We start from the raw sequence: 16,139 nt of genomic DNA, 5'->3' as shown, positions 1-16,139 counted from the left end.
AACTGTCTTACATAGTCACCTTTATAAAAGACTCCTGTTCACAGACTCAAATAATCAGTCAGACTCTAACCTCTCTACAAGATGGGCAAGACCAAAGAGCTTTATAAGGATGTCAGGGGCAAGATCATAGACCTGCACAAAGCTGGAATGGGCTACAAAACCATACGTAAGACGCTGGGTGAGGAGACAACTGTTGGTGCAATAGTAAGAAAATGGAAGAAATACAAGATGACTGTCAATAGACATCGATCTGGGGCACCATGCAAAATCTCACCTCGTGGAGTCTCCTTGATCATGAAGAAGGTGAGAGATCAGCCTAAAACTACACTGGGGGAACTTGTTAATGATGTAAAGGCAGCTAGGACCACTGTCACCAAGAAAACACATTACGCCATAAAGGTTTAAAATCCTGCAGTGCCTGCAAGGTTCCCCTGCTCAAGGAAGCACATGTGCAGGCCTGTCTGAAGTTTGCCAATGAACACCTGGATGATTCTGTGAGTGCTTGGGAGAAGGTGCTGTGGTCGGATGAGAGAAAAATTAAGCTATTTGGCATTATCTCAACTAGCCGTGTTTGGAGGAAGAGAAATGCTGCCTATGACCCAAAGAACACCGTCCCCACTGTCATGCATGGAGGTGGAAACATTATGTTTTGGGGGTGTATCCCTGCTAAAGGCACAGGACTACTTCACTGTATCAATGGGAGAATGGATGGAGTCATGTACCGTAAAATCCTGAGCGACAGCCTCAAAATCTTAACGATTTAGAGATGATCTGCAAAGAGGAGCGGATGAAAATTCCTCCAGACATGTGCGCAAACCTCATCATGAACTACAAAAAACGTCAGACTGCTGTGCTTTCCAACAAGTGTTTTGCCACCAAGTATTGTCTTGTTTGCCAGAGAGATCAAATACTTATTTCTCACTGCAAAATGCAAATAAATTTATATAATTTATACAATGTGATTTTCTGGATTTTATTTTTGATATCCTATCTCTCAATCTTAAAATTAACCAACCCTTAATATTATAGACTGTTCATGTCTTTGTCAGTTGGAAAACTTACAAAATTAGCAAGGGATCAAATACTTATTTCCCCCACTGTATAAGTAACTATTCTTTTACAATTTGACAATAGAATTATAAAAAAATAAATTAAAAAGGCTGATTGATTTTTTTATTTTTTTTAAAGATATACTTCTTTGTAAAGCATTTTCCTCATTATCAACATGAAAATTGCTTCTCCCTTGTGTGACTTCTCTCATGTTTAACAAGATTTGCTTTATAGATAAAACATTTTCCACATTCTGAACATGAATATGGTTTCTCTCCTGTGTGAATTCTCTCATGAGCAGAAAGATTTGCTTTCTGATTAAAGCATTTCCCACATACTAAACATGAAAATGGTTTCTTACCTGTGTGAGTTGTCAAATGTCTAACAAGTCTTGATTTCATGCTATAACACTTCCCACATTCTGAACATAAATATGGTTTATCCCCTGTATGAATTCTCTTATGTTTAACAACATCTGCTTTGTGGGTAAAACATTTCCCACATTCTGGACATGGAAATGGTTTCTCACCTGTGTGAATTCTCTGATGTGCAGAAAGATTTGACTTTTGGTTAAAGCTTTTCCCACATTCTAAGCATGAAAATGGCTTCTCCCCTCTATGCGTTGATTGATGTCTAACAAGTCTTGATTTAATGCTATAACATTTCCCACATTCTGAACATGAAAATGGCCTTGCACCTGTGTGAGCTCTCTCATGTGTAGCAAGTTCTGCTTTATAAGTAAAACATTTCCCACATTCTCTACATGAAAATGGCTTCTCCCCTGTGTGAATTCTCTGATGTGCAGTAAGATTTGGTTTGTCATTAAAACCTTTCCCACATTCAGCACATGAAAATGGCTTCTCCCCTGTGTGACTTCTCTGATGTCTAACAAGATCCGATTTGTATGTAAAACATTTTCCACATTCTAGACATGAAAATGGCTTTTCTCCTGTGTGAATTAACTGATGTGCAGCAAGATTAGGTTTCCGATTAAAGCATTTCCCACATTCAGAACATGTAAATGGTTTTTCCCCAGTGTGGCTTCTCTGATGACTAACAAGTCTTGATTTAACACTATAACACTTCCCACATTCTGAGCACGAAAACGGCTTTTCCCCTGTGTGATTTCTCTCATGTATAATAAGATCCGATTTGTAGGTAAAACATTTTCCGCATTCTAAACATGAAAAAGGCTTCTCCCCTGTATGAATTCTCTGATGTGCAGCAAGATTTGGTTTGTCATTAAAACATTTCCCACATTCTGAACACGAAAATGGCTTGTCCCCTGTGTGACTTCTCCGATGTCTAACGAGTTTTGATTTAATCCCAAAACATTTCCCACATTCTGAACATGAAAATGTTTTTTCACCTGTATAAGCTTTTAGATGTGGTGCATCTATTTTTTCGTTACTTTTTTTAAAAGTCCGTGATGAATCAGAATATAGGCCATGTTGAAAAAGTTTAGATGATACATGTTTGCTGTGAAACGCTGGTGATATATGTAGGAAACTGGTATGCTCTTCATATATTTCTGGTTTGATAACATTATCAGCTTTAAAAACAGAAAAATTCCGATGTCCATGTGACGTCCTAGTACAGTCTTCTGCCAAGAAATGAAAAATGTATACATTAAAGATGAACAAATTATTTGGAATTTGAATTTATCGGCTTGATCAAATTTGTCAAGAAATTTGACACATGGCAAATATAAAGTACTACAATGCCACATATTGCCCTGAAAAAGACATGTTGTAGGACATTCTGTTGTCTCCTAGGACAGCATCCAACCCACTCCTAGCTCTTTAATGCAAAGACAGGGTTAGCGATCCTAAGGTGACCTCAACATTTGGAAATGGATGGTAACTAACAGTCTGTTTAACCATGCTGCGGACATTTTAAAAATTAAATTTTTTTTTCCAAAAATTAGCGCTTTTGGGAGACAGATGCCTGCTGTTTCAGTGTTTAAACACATCATGATTATATGGAAGAAGCCATGGCTTTTTAACAAACAGTGGTTGAAAAATTATCCCTTTTTGGGGGAGAAACAGCTCTGATATTTGAAAGTCAAAGAAGCAATGGTTTGGTCTATTTTAGCCATCAAAAATTGTTGATTACTCCTTTATGTGGAGTAACAACAGGTTGGGGTATGTAAAGTGAATAAGTAATGGGGAAGCACCAAGGCTAATGAAAAAGCAACAGCTCATGAAAATTTTAGCTGTGGTCTTTTGACTAAATATTTATTTTGAGGGGGTGGGAGCGTTGATAGTAAAGGGATTGCTACATTTCTCTTCTTGCTAGCACCAAAAATGATGATGATAAAGATGAACTAATGGCTTATTTCAGAAGCCAGTGGCAACTATATTTATTTGTAAAAAAATTAAAAATGTTTTGGGAACCGTGCGGATTACAACGAATCAGTAACTTATTTTAGTGGGCTCCTTGCTATCAACCCAAAAATCTACTTTGCTCAAATCTAGTTGATATTACTGATACTGATGCTGTTTTTATCATTTGATTAAAGATTTTCAAAAGATACTGTCACGCTCACTCCCTGACTTTTGGGCGTGAGCTCGGGGGGTTTGTGGCCCCACTGTGCCACAAACCAGACTACCCTGGAAGGAGCGTGACTATGACAGCTGCCTTGGTCTTCACTTGAGCCTCTGATGGTGAGGTCAGGCTTGTGGGGCAGGCAGCTGCCAGGTGCTACTCCAGGGTGGTGTCAAGCTGTGGCTGCTGATCCCACTTGAGAAACAGGAACACCAGGATTGGTGCGGGCATCAGGCAGGACTAGCAGATGAGCACAGATGAAACTCAGACGAGTAGGCTGGCACGGCTGAGACACAGAGCTGGCAGAGACACAAGGCTGGCAGGCACGGCAGAGACACAGGGCTGGCAGACATGGCAGAGACACAGGGCTGGCAGGCAACGGCAGAGACACAGGGCAGGTTGGTGTGGTGTATGAAGGAACAGGTAGGGACCTGTTCACACAGGAGGTGAAGGTAAAGAAACAAGCAGGAAGGAATGAAGTATGAAGGAACAGGTTGGGACCTGTTCACACAGGAGATGCAGGTATGGAAACAAGCAGGAAGGAATGGAGTGTGAAGGAACAGGTTTGGGACCTGTTCACACAGGAAGAGAACCGCAAGGCTGCGAATAGGAATGGTAGAGCAGCAGGAGATGGAGCAGCAACAGAAACTAAGCAGAGCGGAACTGCGAGGAATGCGGAGAGGAGCTGCAGCAAGAAGTTTCTGCAGCAGCAAAAGCTAAGCAGAGCGGAACCGCAAGGAATGCGGAGAGGAGCTGCAGCAAGAGGTCTCAGCAGCAGCAGAGCAGAGTAGAACGGAGCAGAACTGCAGGAGTGCGGAGCAGAGGCAAAGCTGCAAGAGAGCGTAGCCCTGGCAAAGTCACAAGGGTTCAGAGCAGGCAGAGCCGCAAGAGTGCGGAGCATAAGCAGACTGAGAACACAAGGAAAGACACAGCGGGGACGGGGGCCACAGACAAAGAGACAGAGATAGGACTAAGGGTACCGTCACACATTGAAATTTTCATCGCTGCGACGGCACGATCCGTGACGTCGCAGCGATCGTATGAATATCGCTCCAGCGTCGTAGACTGCGGTCACACGTTGCAATCACGGCGCTGGAGCGATGCCGAAGTCCCCGGGTAACCAGGGTAAACATCGGGTAACTAAGCGCAGGGCCGCGCTTAGTAACCCGATGTTTACCCTGGTTACCAGCGTAAACGTAAAAAAACAAACAGTACATACTCACCCGTCGGTGTCCTTCAGGTCCCTTGCCGTCTGCTTCCTGCTCTGAGTGCAGCCGTACAGTGAGAGCAGATCGCAGCACCGCTGTGATCTGCTCTCACTTTCCGGCCGGCACTCAGAGCAGGAAGCAGACGGCAAGGGACCTGAAGGACACCGACGGGTGAGCATGTACGGTTTGTTTTTTTACGTTTACGCTTGTAACCAGGGTAAACATCGGGTTACTAAGCGCGGCCCTGCGCTTAGTTACCCGATGTTTACCCTGGTTACAAGCGAAGACATCGCTGGATCGCTGTCACACACAACGATCCAGCGATGTCAGCGGGTGATCAAGCGACGAAAGAAAGTTCCATACGATCTGCTACGACGTACGATTCTCAGCAGGATCCCTGATCGCTGCTGCGTGTCAGACACTGCGATATCGTAACGATATCGCTAGAACGTCACGAATCGTAACGTCGTAGCGATGGAAATTTCAATGTGTGACGGTACCCTAAGTACAGACAAGATAATGGAACAAGACAAGGAAAAAGAACAAAGAGACAGGGACCAGGATATACAGCCTCCTGGTGGGCAAACAAGCAAGATCAAGGCAAGGCAAGAGAAAAGCCTCTAGAGACGGAGTAACACAGAGCAAGGCCTGGCAACTCAGAAGCTAAACACAAACTGAGCTAACACATTGCACTGGCCCAATCCACTGGGTAGAGCTGCACTAAATACTGGAGGCCTCTAGGTAATTGGTCAGGAACAGATTAGACTGGTGCACCTGATTCCTATAAGAACCAGAGAGTTCAGGCGCCGGCCCCCTATGCACACAGCCAGGAAGCATGCAGTGAGCAGAGGCACAGAATATGGAGCTGGCAAGAAACAGAAACCACATCATGACCTGGAGCAGTGGGTAATATAGTGTAAGAGATGAGAGGCCATGCTGTGATGCCAGCATGAGTTGTTACAGATACATAGAAATGGAACAGTTTGGGCCACGATATAACAAACCAGAAAACTAAACCCCCACTAAAAATATATACATATATAGAGACTACAACTCACCTGGGTAGTTATCTGTAGGAATCTCCACTTTATACCAATCATCACCACTCACATATGTCTCTGTAGTGTTAATATTGTCCAGAAATTCATCCTGAAATAGTGTATAAGCCACAGCATAATTTACAATTATGACCAGAAATATCACAACAGCGGTAGTTATGGAACCAACCTGTTGGTTCCTTACTCCAAACAACAGTGCCCACAGCCAGAAAATTGTGAGGAGATCCAGAGAACATCTAAGGTCTATCATCAGGATTAATTCATGCTGCCATCTCCACCATTCTTATTACACAAGTATAAAACATAATATACTGGTGGCTAAAACAAGACTGAACACAAGACCTTCACAGCCATCTACACATCAAATGGGGGGGACCTCATGACACTTTCTCTCCACCTACCTGATAATCCTGAAGATCATTGGGATTTTCTGGTTTACAGTTCTGTGGAAGATGACTAGGACATCTCTCTGGTGTTGTCCTCTTACTGGATAGAACTGGAGGAAACAGATACAGGGACTGAATTCATACTTTACATATAGATATAGGCAGTGAATATTTAGTCCTATTACCTGGTGATGTAAGGGGCTGGGGAACCTCAATCATCACGTCCTTGTACAGATCTTTGTGTTCTTCTAAATACTCCCACTCCTCCATGGAGAAGTAGACAGCGATGTCCTGGCACCTTATAGGAACCTGACACATACAAAGATACAGTCATCTCCCCAATCCCTTAATAGCATTACTGTATACTCTGTCCAAGCATTACCAGCAGTTTCACCTCTAAAGTCAACAGCTCAATCATCTTGCAGGTGATTTCTAGGATCTTCTGGTAATTGATGTCCTCATGCATCAGGGGGTGAGGTGGGGGGCCTGTTTTCAGGGATCTTCCCCAGGACTCATTAGAGGTCTTCTTCACTATTGTGTAATCCTAGTTATGGAGACACACATTAATAAATCTCACTACAGATATTTCCAGAGTCCTTACCTATCTAGTTCTGTCCATCTGTTATTCCCATAGATAGATTCTGATGACGTCATATTACATCACTCTTCTCACCTCTCCAGTAAGCCGGAAGAGGATCTCTATGGTGAGGTGTAATATCTTCTCCACCATCTTGGCCCTATCCGTATCCATCTTTGAAGGGTCAATCAGCAAAAATTATCTTTTATAGAAGATCTCCACTGAGAGGATCCGATATTGTAGGGACCTAAAAGGGGAGACAATGAGCCAATGTAAAATAATAAAGAAACCCATGAAATATTACAATTACTGGAAACTTTATATCACTGTCCGATTCATTATCACAGAAGATTGCGTTTTTACTACATACTGAAAAATTACAGTATGTAGTAAAACCAATTATCAGGAATTGGTGCCTGACCTATATGGTAAGCTCCAAAAACACAAAAGGTTGAAACAACACAATTGACATTTTTGGGGGTCACTGCACAATTGCAAACTGCAATGTAAAGTGTTCAAAATGTCATATATACCCCAAAATGGTACCAGTAAAGCTACTCAGCAAACAAACAAAAAAATAATCCTTGATACAGCTCCAACTATTGAAAAATAATAATAATAAAAAAAGTTATGGTCTCAGAAAATGCTGACACAAACTAAAGCTTTAGTGTGACAATGAGTCACTTCTTGTGTACAAGCAGAGAGTCAGATTAGTCAAGGAGCCCGAGGTAAAAAAACAGGAGGGTACGTCGCAAACAGAGGGAATAAACAGAGGCGCAGTCAGGTAACAGTCTGAGGTCACAATACCGGGAAGAAAGAGGGTCAGAGAAAGGGGAACCGGCAAAATGGATGGTCAGAATGAGGTCCAAGGTCAGGCAGCAAAAAAATCCAAGAGCAGAATACAAGGCAAGGAGAGAAACCACACAGAGCTGAATGTACGTCTGACAGAGACCTGGGTCTGACAGCCCAGCTAAGTAGCTGGGCAATGACCTGGGATAGGGAATACCTGAAGGCAATCCAGAACCTCCCAGTCGCAGATTGGTCAGCTGAGCTGTCAATGAAAACACCTAAGCTCAGCACGCCCCTGTACCAGACTGAACAACGAAGCTGTCAAATTACTATCGTAAAGAAAAAGACGTGCACTCTCACTAATGGTAGTGCAGACTGAACGTGGAGGGATACTCCAGAATATAGTCCTATACAACAACAGTCGCACACAAGGAAAAGATTTTCAGATTTTTGCTTAAGTTGAAAAGCGTGGTTTTCTTTATTACAAACACCAAACTGAAGATATCACCGCAGTGTTTCAAGGTAGGTAACGTTTCGACGCACAGGGTCTTTCTCAAACCTTACTTAAAGTGGTAGAAACAGGGCGAAGGGCACAAATCCCTGGAGGGGTGTGGGAGTCCCGTTAGGGGCTATAGCAAAGGAACTGCTGGTGTCTGCGGCGGTGTCACCGCTATAGCCCCTAACGGGACTCCCACACCCCTCCAGGGATTTGTGCCCTTCGCCCTGTTTCTCCCACTTTATGTAAGGTTTGAGAAAGACCCTGTGGGTCGAAACGTTACCTACCTTGAAACACTGTGGTGATATCTTCAGTTTAGTGTTTGTAATAAAGAAAACCACACTTTTCAACTTAAACAAAAATCTGAAAATCTTTTCCTTGTGTGCGACTGTTGTTGTATAGGGCTGTCAAATTACTGACAGTCTCAAGCTGGCCAGCACGAGAGTGAACGACTGAGCTGTCAAAGTACTGACAGCTTCAGCACACCCCTGCACCATATTGGACAGCTACGCTGTCAATAACTGCGTCAAAGACATATTGAGGAGTGGTATCGTGACAGCACCCCCTCCTCAAAAGGGGGCCACCGGACCCCCCAGGTTTCCCAGGAAATCTCAGATAGAAGGCCCTAACTAACTGCTCAGCATTCACATCTCAAGCTGGAACCCAGGATCTCTCTTCAGGTCTGCGTCCTCTCCAGTTAATGAGGTATTGGAGGAAATTTTGGACTGTATAGGAATCCACAATTCTCTGAACCTCATACTCCAAGCCACCAATCGACTGAAACCAAAGGAGGCAGGGATGAGGTAGGTACTGCCAAAGGGACAAATTCTTTTAATAGAAACTTAAACAGTAATTTAACAGTAAGCAACTCACGATTCCCAACATCATAATTTCATTCCGGAGATGAGAATTTTTTTTTTTAAAGTATATGGACACAGGTTAGCCAGAGTTTTGGATCTCTATGATAAAATGGCCACTACACCAACCTCTGAAGCATCCACCTTCACAATGAATGGTTTTTGGAGATTGGTTTGGATTAGAACAGGAGGAGACATGAAATACTCTTTTAATTGCTTAAAGCCCTAATAGCAACCGGCAACCAAACCTTGAGATTCACCTGAATTTGTGTTTCTTTCTCGTTGGTCAATAGTTTGAAATGTTTACTATTCTTGTAGGTTAAATTGATATTTCTAAATGTATGAATGACTAATGTTTGCATCTTATATCAGCTCCTACAACTTATTGTCTGCTATCTTTGCAAGACAGTGATAAAGGGTCATTGAACAATGATGTTTGATGATATGTTGATTACACATTGTTCATGCCAGCCAGTTTGTTAACTTGCAAAATAGAGGAAAAACTATGCAAATAGATTAAATAATTAAACAATGAGAGTTGCTCTCGTCACCGTTCTACCCCTTTACGTCTGGATGCTGGCTTAAAGGACAGTTGTTGAATAAAAAAAGAGGATATATGAGCCTCTGAAACAGATACCTCCAGACAGCCAAGAGAGCCACGGATTTAAAAGAACCCAAGGCTCTTTATAAGACAGCAGCCAAGACATCATGGCTTCATCACGAGAGACAGATTTGTCATTCTACAGCAGTTTTTCCCAACTCCAGTCCTCAAGAGCCACCAACAGGTCATGTTTTCAGGATTTCCTTAGTATTTCACAGGTGATGCAATTATCACCTGGGCAATACTAAGGAAATCCTGAAAACATGACCTATTGGTGGCTCGAGGACCGGAGTTGGGGAACACTGCTCTACAGGATGCCAATTTAGAGGACCACGGCCCCGACTGGAAGAATACAGTTCTGCTCCATTGACCATTACTGAACCGATGGACATGTTTGGGGTACTCTGGATTTAAACCCAGTGTTCACCTGAGACCCATGGATACATTTGGGAAAGCCAGGAATGGGACCCACTGGTCGCCTGGCTCCATGCAAATGTTCGGAGAAGCCAGGTTGTTTCCCTCTGGACAACTGGCCTTGTACCTCAATGGACTACCATCTTCTTAAGCTTGTCATTACTTCCTCTCTGTGCATGCCACAGGTAGGTTAGTCAGCCTTGGAAGCTCTGAAGTCACAGCTGCTCTTATCCAGGCGAGACACTGGAAGGGTGAGACTGTAATTTTGCACCATCTTGGGTATTTTGCTGTGACTGTTCTATGTGTTAGTTCTCTGTTTTGTGGTTCAAAAAAATATTGCTACACTGTTTTACCCTCATTCTGTGTTGTCTGAGTAGCACTATGCCCACGGTAAAAGGAGAGTGCGTGTTCGGTGGGATGAGACCTGATCCATAAGGTTTCAGGCTAGCGGAGCAGGGCACCTGCTGACCCCCCGTGTCTCTACATGAACTTAAAGAAAACCTTCATAGAGAAGAAAACTTCAAAATCCAAAACTAGAACTGTAATGAGATGAAGATGGGAGGAAAGAAAGTGAGTCCTGTCAGGAAGATAAGGAGAGAGAAGAAAGGATTCACTATATTCATCTTTCTGTGTCCTCTGTTGCTTCCGAGAAAGACCGAGAGGGAACCTCCTCCATTATATGTGAACCAGAAGGAGAGAGAATACGAGAGAGAATGCAAAAGAGAATAAGGCCGGGGTCTGTTATGATCCTAATGGCAGAGGATCTCAGGAGTACCAGCTAAGTCTGCAAACACAAAAAACCAGCTCATAGGGAAGTGGTAACTAGGCTGACCGTATACCTGATCCTAACACAAACAACTAGCAGCAGCCGGGGAACGTACCTACGTTGGTTCTAGACGTCTCGCGCCAGCCGGAGAACTAACTAACCCTTTCAGAGAAAATAAGACCTCTCTTGCCTCAAGTGGAAAGACCCCAAAGTTAATACAAGCCCCCCACAAATAATAACGGTGAGGTAAGAAGAAATGACAAACGTAAGAATAATCTAGATTTAGCAAAGAGAGGCCCACTGACTAATAGCAGAAAATAGAAAGATAACTTATACGGTCAGCAAAAAACCCTACAAAATATCCACGCAGAGTATCCAAGAACCCCCGCACCGACTAACGGTGTGGGGGGAGAATAACAGCCCCCCTTGAGCTTCCAGCAAAATCAGGAATCACATTTTAAACAAAGCTGGAACAAAATAAGGAAAATTCAAATGCACAGAAATAAGAAAGCAGGACTTAGCTTATCTTGCAAAATCAGGAGACCAGGAGACAGGAGAAAACAGACATGGTCTGATAACAACGATTCCAGGCACAATACAAAGTATCCAGGAAGTTTATATAGGCACACCCAAGGCCAAACGAATCAGGTGGGTGCCAACCTGGGGAAAGACACTCCAAGTGCCATACCGCTAATGACCACAAGAGGGAGCAAAGAAATATAGTTCACAACAGTACCCCCCCTTTAAGGAGGGGTCACCGAACCCTCACCAAGACCACCAGGGCGATCAGGATGAGCAGCGTGAAAGGCACGAACCAAATCGGCCGCATGAACATCAGAGGCGACCACCCAGGAATTGTCCTCCTGACCATAGCCCTTCCATTTGACCAGATACTGAAGCCTCCATCTAGAGAGACGAGAGTCCAAGATCTTCTCCACCACATACTCCAACTCGCCCTCAACCAACACCGGAGCAGGAGGCTCAGCAGCAGGAACCATAGGTGTTATGACCCCAATGGCGAGGGTCTCAGAGGAACGTGGAAGTCTGCAGAATACAAAAATCCAGCTCATAGGGCAGTGGTAACTGGGTTGACCATATATCTACTCCTAACGCCACACTAGAAGTAGCCGGGGATCATTCCTACGTTGATTCTAGATGACACGCGCCAGCCGGAGAATCTAGCTACCCCTAGTAGAGGAAAACAAAGACCTTTCTTGCCTCCAGAGAAGGGGACCCCAAAGCTGGATAGAAGCCCCCCACAAATAATGACGGTGAGGTAAGAGGAAATGACAAACACAGAAATGAACCAGGTTTAGCACAGAGAGGCCCGCTTACTGATAGCAGAATAAAGAAAGGTAACTTATATGGTCAACAAAAACCCTATCAAAATCCACACTGGAAATTCAAGAACCCCCGAACCGTCTAACGGTCCGGGGGGAGAACACCAGCCCCCTAGAGCTTCCAGCAAAGGTCAGGATATAGATTTGGAACAAGCTGGACAAAAATACAAAACCAAAACAAATAGCAAAAAGCAAAAGGCAGACTTAGCTGATATAACTGGAACCAGGATCAGTAGACAAGAGCACAGCAGACTAGCTCTGATAACTACGTTGCCAGGCATTGAACTGAAGGTCCAGGGAGCTTATATAGCAACACCCCTAACTAACGACCCAGGTGCGGATAAAAGGAATGACAGAAAAACCAGAGTCAAAAAACTAGTATCCACTAGAGGGAGCAAAAAGCAAATTCACAACAGTACCCCCCCCTTAGTGAGGGGTCACCGAACCCTCACCACGACCACCAGGGCGATCAGGATGAGCGGCATGAAAGGCACGAACTAAATCGGCCGCATGAACATCAGAGGCGACCACCCAGGAATTATCCTCCTGACCATAGCCCTTCCACTTGACCAGGTACTGAAGCCTCCGCCTGGAGAGGCGAGAATCCAAGATCTTCTCCACCACGTACTCCAACTCGCCCTCAACCAACACCGGAGCAGGAGGCTCACCAGAAGGAACTACAGGCACAATGTACCGCCGCAACAAGGACCTATGAAATACATTGTGAATAGCAAACGACACAGGAAGATCCAGACGAAAAGATACAGGATTAAGGATTTCCAATATCTTGTAAGGCCCAATAAAACGAGGTTTAAATTTGGGAGAGGAGACCTTCATAGGAACAAAGCGGGAAGAAAGCCACACCAAATCCCCAACGCGTAGTCGGGGACCAACACCGCGGCGGCGGTTGGCAAAGCGCTGAGCCTTCTCCTGTGACAACTTCAAGTTGTCCACCACATGACTCCAGATCCGCTGCAACCTATCCACCACAGAATCCACCCCAGGACAGTCAGAAGGCTCCACATGACCCGAAGAAAAGCGAGGATGGAAACCAGAGTTGCAGAAAAAAGGCGAAACCAAGGTGGCGGAACTAGCCCGATTATTAAGGGCAAACTCAGCCAACGGCAAGAATGTCACCCAATCGTCCTGATCAGCAGAGACAAAACACCTCAAATAAGCCTCCAAAGTCTGATTGGTTCGCTCCGTCTGTCCATTAGTCTGAGGATGGAAAGCAGACGAAAACGACAAATCAATGCCCATCCTACTACAAAAGGATCGCCAGAACCTGGAAACGAACTGGGATCCTCTGTCAGACACAATATTCTCAGGGATGCCGTGCAAACGAACCACGTTCTGGAAAAACACAGGAACCAGATCGGAAGAGGAAGGCAGCTTAGGCAAAGGAACCAAATGGACCATCTTGGAGAAGCGATCACATATCACCCAGATAACGGACATGCCCTGAGATAGCGGAAGATCAGAAATGAAATCCATGGAGATATGTGTCCAAGGTCTCTTCGGGACAGGCAAGGGCAAGAGCAAACCGCTGGCACGAGAACAGCAAGGCTTAGCTCGAGCACAAGTCCCACAGGACTGCACAAATGACCGCACATCCCTTGACAAGGAAGGCCACCAAAAGGACCTGGCCACCAGATCTCTGGTGCCAAAAATTCCCGGGTGACCTGCCAACACCGAGGAATGAACCTCGGAAATGACTCTGCTGGTCCACTTATCCGGGACAAACAGTCTGTCAGGTGGACAAGACTCAGGCCTATCAGCCTGAAATCTCTGCAACACACGTCGCAGATCCGGAGAAATAGCTGACAAGATAACTCCATCTTTAAGAATACCAACAGGATCAGCGACTCCAGGAGCATCAGGCACAAAGCTCCTAGAAAGAGCATCGGCCTTCACATTCTTTGAACCTGGTAAATACGAGACAACAAAATCAAAGCGGGAGAAAAACAATGACCAGCGGGCCTGTCTCGGATTAAGGCGTTTAGCAGACTCGAGATACATCAGATTTTTGTGATCAGTCAAGACCACCACACGATGCTTAGCACCCTCGAGCCAATGACGCCACTCCTCAAATGCCCATTTCATAGCCAACAACTCCCGATTGCCCACATCATAATTTCGCTCGGCAGGCGAAAACTTCCTAGAGAAAAAGGCACAAGGTTTCATAACAGAGCAACCAGGGCCTCTCTGCGACAAAACGGCCCCTGCCCCAATCTCCGAAGCATCCACCTCAACCTGAAAGGGAAGTGAGACGTCAGGCTGGCACAAAACAGGCGCCGAAGTAAACCGGCGTTTCAACTCCTGGAAAGCCTCCACGGCAGCAGGAGCCCAGTTAGCCACATCGGAGCCCTTCTTGGTCATATCCGTCAAAGGTTTCACAATGCTAGAAAAATTAGCGATAAAACGACGGTAGAAGTTAGCGAAGCCCAAGAACTTCTGAAGACTCTTAACTGACGAGGGCTGAGTCCAATCAAGAATAGCTCGGACCTTGACTGGGTCCATCTCCACAGCAGAAGGGGAAAAAATGAACCCCAAAAAGGGAACCTTCTGTACACCAAAGAGACACTTTGAGCCCTTGACAAACAAAGAATTTTCACGCAAAATTTTAAAGACCAACCTGACCTGCTCCACATGCGAATCCCAATTATCAGAAAAAAACAAAATATCATCCAGATAAACAATCAAAAATTTATCCAGATACTTCCGGAAAATGTCATGCATAAAGGACTGAAAAACTGAAGGCGCATTGGAGAGCCCAAAAGGCATCACCAAGTACTCAAAATGACCTTCGGGCGTATTGAATGCGGTTTTCCATTCATCACCTTGCTTAATGCGCACAAGGTTGTACGCACCACGAAGGTCTATCTTGGTGAACCACTTGGCACCCTTAATCCGGGCAAACAAGTCAGACAACAGCGGTAAAGGATACTGAAATTTGACAGTGATCTTATTTAAAAGCCGATAATCAATACAAGGTCTCAAAGATCCGTCCTTTTTTGCCACAAAAAAGAATCCCGCACCAAGAGGGGAAGAAGACGGACGAATATGTCCTTTCTCCAGAGACTCCTTGATATATGAACGCATAGCGGTATGTTCAGGTACCGACAGATTAAACAGTCTTCCCTTAGGAAATTTACTGCCTGGGATCAAATCTATAGCACAGTCACAGTCCCTATGAGGAGGCAGTGCACTGGACTCAGACTCACTGAAGACATCCTGATAATCAGACAAATACTCCGGAACTTCCGAAGGCGTAGAAGAAGCAATAGACACAGGCAGGGAATCCCCATGAATACCACGACAGCCCCAACTTGAGACTGACATAGCCTTCCAGTCCAGGACTGGATTATGGGTCTGTAACCATGGCAGCCCTAAAACAACCAAATCATGCATTTTATGTAAAACCAGGAAACGTATCACCTCGCGGTGTTCAGGAGTCATGCACATGGTAACCTGTGTCCAATACTGCGGTTTATTTGCTGCCAATGGTGTAGCATCAATACCCCTAAGAGGAATAGGATTTTCTAATGGTTCAAGATTAAAACCACAGCGCTTAGCAAATGAGAGATCCATGAGACTCAGGGCAGCACCTGAATCTACAAACGCCATGACAGGATAAGATGACAGTGAGCAAATCAAAGTTACAGACAGAATAAATTTAGGTTGCAAATTACCAACGGTGACAGGACTAACAACCTTAGCTATACGTTTAGAGCATGCTGAGATAACATGTGTAGAATCACCACAGTAGTAGCACAAGCCATTCCGGCGTCTATGAATTTTCCGCTCATTTCTAGTCAGGATTCTATCACATTGCATTAAATCAGGTGTCTGTTCAGACAACACCATGAGGGAATTTGCGGTTTTTCTATCACATTGCACCGAATTAGGTGTCTGTTCAGACAACACCATGAGGGAATTTGCGGTTTTGCGCTCCCGCAACCGCCGGTCAATTTGAATAGCCAGTGCCATAGTATCATTCAGACCTGTGGGAATGGGAAAACCCACCATAACATTCTTAATGGCTTCAGA

General features: G+C 44.5%; 1 protein-coding gene across 2 annotated transcripts in view; it reads right to left on the bottom strand.

The window, feature by feature from the left end:
- Positions 1-1,009: 1,009 nt before the first annotated feature.
- LOC143766272 (uncharacterized) overlaps positions 1,010-16,139 on the bottom strand; it is a 30,805-nt gene continuing 15,675 nt past the window's right edge. For both annotated transcript variants that reach the window (XM_077253817.1, XM_077253818.1), the window contains exons 2-7: positions 6,923-7,073; positions 6,644-6,793; positions 6,435-6,558; positions 6,265-6,359; positions 5,864-5,954; positions 1,010-2,653 (exon numbers count right to left, since the gene is read on the bottom strand). In XM_077253817.1, coding sequence (XP_077109932.1) covers positions 1,221-2,653; positions 5,864-5,954; positions 6,265-6,359; positions 6,435-6,558; positions 6,644-6,793; positions 6,923-7,000 — 1,971 coding nt within the window. In that variant the 5' untranslated portion in view covers positions 7,001-7,073 and the 3' untranslated portion in view covers positions 1,010-1,220. The remainder of the gene's footprint in view (positions 2,654-5,863; positions 5,955-6,264; positions 6,360-6,434; positions 6,559-6,643; positions 6,794-6,922; positions 7,074-16,139) is intronic.

Source organism: Ranitomeya variabilis, chromosome 4 (genome assembly GCF_051348905.1).
Source record: "Ranitomeya variabilis isolate aRanVar5 chromosome 4, aRanVar5.hap1, whole genome shotgun sequence".
Lineage (NCBI taxonomy): Eukaryota > Metazoa > Chordata > Amphibia > Anura > Dendrobatidae > Ranitomeya > Ranitomeya variabilis.
This window is presented reverse-complemented; position numbering and strand designations above follow the sequence as displayed.